The following is a 6,608-nucleotide window of genomic DNA, read 5'->3' on the forward strand; positions in this document are numbered from 1 at the left end:
AAACTGTTTGTGGATTGATTGGTCCATAATTTAGCTTGGGGACCCAGGACTCATGGGCTTCCATCTGACAACATAAAGGGGAATGGAGAGCAAGAGTAGGAGAAACTATGATAAATCAGATAACTGGCTCTACCACAGTGGAAGAAAAACCTGACCACTAAGTTCCTGTGGTCAGTGAGCCCCTCCCTCTTCTTCTCCCTGCCTTAGCTACAAATCCCAGAAGGTGGGAGATGGGTGGAACAGAAGCAACATCTGCTCTGGGTATTCTCTCCGAAAAGATGAAGCTCCTCCTCTTGTTCCTGCTGGCCTTTCTCCTATCTCATGAGACTGGAGCTGGTAAGTCTCCTGGCTCCCCAAAGAAGCAAGGTTGGGTCAGAGTTCCACAGGTACTCCCAGTAGTGCCTATGGCTCCCAGACCCTGCAGTGACCCAGGGCTGATTCTTCTGTCTGGCAGACACTTCTGCCTGGGCCCACCCAGTCTCTTCTCAAAGAAGGCCTGGGAGATTCTCCCTATTCAAGTCTCTTCCAAGTCTTAGTTTCTCTCACTCAAGAGGGAGACTTATGACCTGACCCCAGACCTTAGATAGGTAAAGGTTAGGATTGAAGCTTAGAGATCTTGTGCTACACTGAAATAGAGACAGTTATTGTGGGAGATATAAGACATCTAGTGGTAATGATAATTCAGAGTCACAGGCCAGGAGTTATTTCTAGAAGAGAAAAAATAAGGGCTGAGGAACAATCATGATTAATGGAAGGCCTAGGGGGGCTGGGCGAGGTAGGAGGTGGTATGGCTAACAGTTTTAATCCTATTTAATGGACTTTGTCTCAGTTGTGTGTGTCTATGTATTTTGGGTATGTGGGGGGTGGGGTCTGTTTCAGATGAGATCATTGGTGGTAAAGAATCAAAGCCATATTCCCACCCTTACATGGCATTTCTGGAAATCAAAAATCATGGTACCCAATACTACTGTGGTGGGTTCCTGATTCAGAGGGACTTTGTGATGACAGCAGCCCATTGTGCAGGAAGGTAAGTATCTTCATTCCCCTTCCCCCTCTCTGATACTCACCAGGTGAGGGATTCATAAATCGAGTTCTGATAGGGGCCCTTCTATCTCCTGGGAGCTGCTTACCCAGAAGGAGAAGAGCTCTAGTCTGAGCAAAAGCAAAAATGAACAAGAGTATTCATGTTCCTAGTTGAGATCTGCCCTCTCGCCTCAAGATCCAGCCACCTTTAGTAACTGTCCTATCCTAAGGGATGAAGCTAATCCTTCAGATTTTACCGCCCAAGAGTCAATCTCTCTTGTCTGGCTTCTCTTTTCCTGATACACCATGACCCCCCTCCCCATTTTTAGTTGCTCCCAGGGGCCTTAGCAACTGTACTTCTATGGAAAACTAAACTCTATAACAGGATTTCCTGAGAACACACATTGGTGCAGTGAAGCCTCTCTTCATTTCATCCATGACTCCTGTCCTCTAGACTTTCTGTCCTCTAGAGGCTAGATCAAGGGTAGCCCAAGGCAAGACAAGATAGGTCCAGTTGTCAGCCTGTCTTCATCTGGGCAGGTTCCAACCCTTCTGATGGAAATTAGGAAGTCGTCTCTGCCCCTTGCAAATACTACAATCCTGGTCAGGACCTGAGTCCCACATCCCATTCCTGAGCCCCTCCAGCTGCCATGGAGATAGGGAGGAGAAGCTGGTGTCCTAGGAGTGAGAGTCCTTGAACCCCATTCCTCAAAATGTTCCCTTCTCAAAAGATCTTGAACTCCTAATACCTCCTTTTCCCTTGCTCTTCCAACAGGTTCATCACAGTCACCCTTGGAACACATAACATCAGCAAGACAGAGGCCACTTCACAGACCTTTAATGTCAAGCAACAATTTCCTCACCCGGATTACAATCCCCAGATATTTGCCAATGACATCATGCTACTAAAGGTAAGGATTAACAGAAAACAAAGGACTGGGAATCTATGGGCCCTGGTCCCATCTCAGCCACTGACTGTCAGGTCACTTTGGGCAAGTAACTTAAACTTTCATGCCTTCAATTTTATCTGTAACATGAGTAGTTGAACAAAAAAGTGTCTAAGGTCCATTCTTGCTTCAATATTCCTTTTTCATGTGTTCAGAAAGGGGGTAGGGGGCAGATCAGCCTATTTGGCTTGACCCCAAAGAACAGAACCATTAGCAACAAGTAGAAATTTCAGGGGGACAGATTTCAGCTGGATGTAAAAGAAAACTTCCTAACAATTGGTTTTGTCTGAACATGGACAAGTCTCCTTTACAGGATCATAGATTTAGACCTAAAAGGGATCTCAGAGCTCATCTAGTTCAACCCCTTTGTTTTACAGATAAGAAGACCATGGCTTAGAGAGGTTTGAGTAGCTTGCCCAACATCACATAGCTACTAAGGGTTACAGGCAGGATTTGAAACCAGGTCTTCTTGGCTCCAAATTCAACACTCTATACCACGCTGCTTCTCAGGATCAGGCTCTCCCAGACTTCAAATCCAGAATGTCTTTCATGAAGTACCCCTTAGACTAATAAGCCAGGGACTCAGGAAGTAATGAGTTCCCCATCACTAAAAGTCTTCAAGCAAAGGTTGGATGTCAAAGAGAACATTTCTATTTAGGAATAGGCTGTACTGTGATCTGTGGGGCTCTTTTCTAACTCTGAGACACTGTGATAATTATGTTTCGGGGTCTACATTCTATGAGAATTGTGTGGTCTAATGAGAAGAACTGACTTCATAATCAGAAAATCTAGAGTCAAGTTCATTTTTTTTTTTTGGTTAGGCAATTGGGGTTAAGTGACTTGCCCAGGGTCACACAGCTAGTAAGTGTCAAGTGTCTGAGGTCAAATTTGAACTCAGGAACTCCTGACTCCAGGGCCGGTGCTCTATCCACTGCGCCACCTAGCTGCCCCTAGAGTCAAGTTCTAACTCCAACCGTTTACCAGCTGGGTGACTATGGACAAGTCACTTAACCTCTGTGAGCCTAAGTTTTCTCATATGTAAAATGGAAATAATAATACATTACCTGGGAGCAGTTAGGTGGCGCAGTGGATAAAGCACTGGCCCTGGATTCAGGAGGACCTGAGTTCAAATCCGACTGCAGACACTTGACACTTACTAGCTGTGTGACCCTGGGCAAGTCACTTAACCCTCATTTCCCTGCCAAAAAAAAATTATAATAATAATACATTACCTGCCTTACAAGAATGTTTTGAGAAAAACTGAGCATTCTGCCTAGGAAATAAATAGTGCCTAATAAATGCTTTTTTCATCCATCTATTCATTCATTCAAACCACTTTGCGACCTAAAAAATTCTGTATAAATGTGAGAAATTATGTTCCCTTCCCTATTCTATGATCCTAACCCCACCTCCTTTTCTCTTCCCTTCCTTTTCTCAAAAATCTGAATCTCACTGAGTCTTTGCCTGACCCCCTGTAACCTGGCCCTGGCACTGACAGTCCCTTTTCCTTCCTTCTCACAGCTGGAAGAGAAAGCCAAACTGACTGTGGCAGTGGGGACTCTCCCCCTGCCCTCAATATCCAGTTCTACCTCACCTGGGGAAATATGTCAAACAACTGGCTGGGGAAAGATAGGAGTAAATGATCCAGGATCAGACATTTTACAGGAGGTGAAACTGAGACTAATGGATCCCATTAACTGCAAAGTGTATCATTTTTTTAATGAGAAACACCAGTTGTGTGTGGGGAACCCCAAGTCAATTAAAGCAGCATACAGGGTAAGTCCACATTTCATATTTCTCTTCTTTGAAAATCACTCACTGTCAGGGGGCAGCTAGGTGGCACAGTGGATAAAGCACTGGCCCTGGATTCAGGAGGACCTGAGTTCAAATCTGGCCTCAGACACTTGACACTATCTGTGTGACCCTGGGCAAGTCACTTAACCCTCATTGCCCTGCAAAAAAAAAAAATTAAAATAAAAAAATCACTCACTGTCTAGGAGTCAGAATCCTCCTAGAAAAGGATGAGGTCAACACTTTCCACTGGGTCCAGGACTTGGGCAGGAGGTGGGGGCGGGGTGATGTGGGGAATGAGGTCTGGGAAAGTAGAAAATATTCCAAATCCCCAAACCCAAGTCCCATTTCCCTAGCCCTTGAAGGTGGGACTTGAAGAGTCCAACCTCACACTCATCCCCTCAAGACTCCTATTCAGAATTTCAGAGGGATGTTGATAAGCTTGGGTGGGAAGATGAAGCTGAATATGAAGCAAGAAAAACGGCTATGCTGGAACTTATGACCTCAGGATGGTTCAGGATTGCTGGAACCAACTCAGAAAGAAACCAGGACTGAGTGGGGCCAGATAGGATCAACCTTTTTTGCTTAACTCCCCTTTGTCTAATAGGGAGATTCTGGAGGACCCCTCATTTGTTCTGGTGTAGCGCAAGGAATTGTCTCCTATGGACGAAGAGATGCAAGACCTCCTTCAGTCTTCACTAAAATTGCCTATTACCTACCCTGGATCAATCAAATCCTAAAATCAAATTAGCACTGTGGCCTTGGCTCAGCCAAAATGAGTCTCCATCCTAGGACTCAGCCATTCTTTTTATGCTCCAAACTAGGACTGCCCCAGTGTCTGCCCACCCCTATCCCAGAGCCTAAGATGTGTATGGGGTAGGGGGGTGAAGAGTGTTAAACTGGACATTGAACAGAAGGCTGACTATGACTTCAATAAAACTAAGCTTCCAGGCTTGTGTGCATGATGCCTCTCTACCACCCTTTTCTTCTACTGTAGTCCCCTGCTCCTCTCCTCAAGGTAGTCAGCATAGTAGCAAAGAACCTCACTCATAGGGAGTATTTAGTTTTTTAGTGTAGTAAGTAAACAATCCTCATTTTTATTATTTGACTTTTCCTAATGGCTGTTTGTTGCATTAGGGTTTTTTGGGTTTTTTTTTGGGGGGGGGGGGGCAATGAGGGTTAAGTGTCTTGCCCAGGGTCACACAGCTAGTAAGTTTCAAGTGTCTGAGGACAAATTTGAACTCAGGTTCTCCTGAATTCAGGGCTGGTGCTTTATCCACTGTGCCACCTAGCTGCCCCTGCATTAGGTTTTAATTGGACACCACTAAGAATGTTGTCCTTATTCTGAAAAGGGGGGAAAAAAGGAAAAGGGTAGGCTCTTAACATGATTGGCTAATGAACTTCTCTACAATTTCTAGTGAAATTCTGTCATATGTTATTTTAAACATCATTTGTGAACAGTTTGAAAGGTTTTTAGGGTTTTTATTTCTTTTTTTTATTCTTTATTAAAAAGAATGGTCTTCTGAGAAGATATATTTGGAAGTAAAAATGATTTTTAAAAACCCAAAAGACATCAATAAAGACATTTAAGAAAAGAAGAAAATGAAAGGCAAGTAGTATTCTATAAGAGTCAATAGTGGGGATACTGGTATCTCAGAGCCACATTCTATGCCTTTCTCCCCAAGAGAAGTCCAAGGATTTCTCTTCGTTTCCCTTCCCTTCCCTTCCTCAGCCCCAAAATAAACTACTATCTTATTCTAAAAAAAAAAAAAAAAGTCAATACTGGGGGCAGCTAGGTGGTGCAGTGGATAAAGCACCAGCCCTGAATTCAGGAGGACCTGAGTTCAAATCTGACCTCAGACAATTGACACTTACTAGCTGTGTGACTCTGGGCAAGTCACTTAACCCTCATTGCTCCACAAAAAAAAAAAAAGTCAATAGTGGATCATCAAGAATAGCTCATGCTATGCTATCATTAGTTTCCTTTCTGGTTGAGTTATTAGACTGATAGAGGAAAGCCAGAGGCTTGGATTTCATCAAGACAGTTGACAGTGATAGGATCATATAATTTAAAGCTGAAAGCAATCTTAGAGATCATCTAGTTCAACTCCCTCATTCTCTACAGAGGGGGAAACTGAGACACAGATTAAGTTTAAGTAACTTGCTCAATTTAATATTGTTATTACTTAGTAAAGCCAAATTCTCTGACTCTAAATTCATACTGTCATAATATCTCTTATGATAGTCTTATGGACAAGATGACATTAATCAGTCAAATTATAGTATAGTTAAATTTTTTGTTAAATATGTTTGAGGTTTGTTGAGTGATTAAATCCAAAGAGTAGCCATTAATATCCATCACCAGTCTATATTAGTCTGTAGTGGAGTGTCCTAGGGATCTATTCTTTGTGCTCTCCTATTCGACACTTTCATCCATGACTTGAATAAAAGCATAGATGGCATTTCTACAAAACATGCAAATTGTGATAAAGCCAAATAGTTAATACATTAGATGAAAGAAAAAGCACTCAGTTGAAGATTCTGTTATCTTTATAAGTTTGAATGATGGGCTAAATCTAATAAGACAGAGGAGGGGGAGTGAAGCTTTAGGGGGACCAGACCTGTAATTTAATCTATTTAGGGAATTTGTGGTATAGAAATTCCCTTTACAGGGGCAGCTAGATGGTGCAGTGGTAAAGCACCGACCCTGGATTCAGGAGTACCTGAGTTCAAATGTGACCTCAGACATTTGACACTTACTAGCTGTGTGACCCTGGGCAAGTCACTTAACCCTCATTGCCCTACCAAAAAAAAAAATTCCCTTTACTAGTATCAAATGGCAATTCC

General features: G+C 43.0%; 1 protein-coding gene across 1 annotated transcript; it reads left to right on the forward strand.

Moving 5' to 3' along the window:
• Nucleotides 1-206: 206 nt before the first annotated feature.
• Nucleotides 207-4,706, forward strand: LOC122743469 (chymase-like). Its single transcript, XM_043988430.1, has 5 exons — nucleotides 207-336; nucleotides 880-1,027; nucleotides 1,799-1,934; nucleotides 3,492-3,746; nucleotides 4,369-4,706. The coding sequence occupies exons 1-5, from the start codon at nucleotides 231-233 to the stop codon at nucleotides 4,510-4,512; spliced, it is 789 nt and encodes a 262-aa protein (XP_043844365.1). The 5' UTR covers nucleotides 207-230; the 3' UTR covers nucleotides 4,513-4,706.
• Nucleotides 4,707-6,608: the final 1,902 nt, after the last annotated feature.

This window comes from Dromiciops gliroides, chromosome 2 (genome assembly GCF_019393635.1).
Source record: "Dromiciops gliroides isolate mDroGli1 chromosome 2, mDroGli1.pri, whole genome shotgun sequence".
NCBI classification, from domain to species: Eukaryota; Metazoa; Chordata; class Mammalia; order Microbiotheria; family Microbiotheriidae; genus Dromiciops; species Dromiciops gliroides.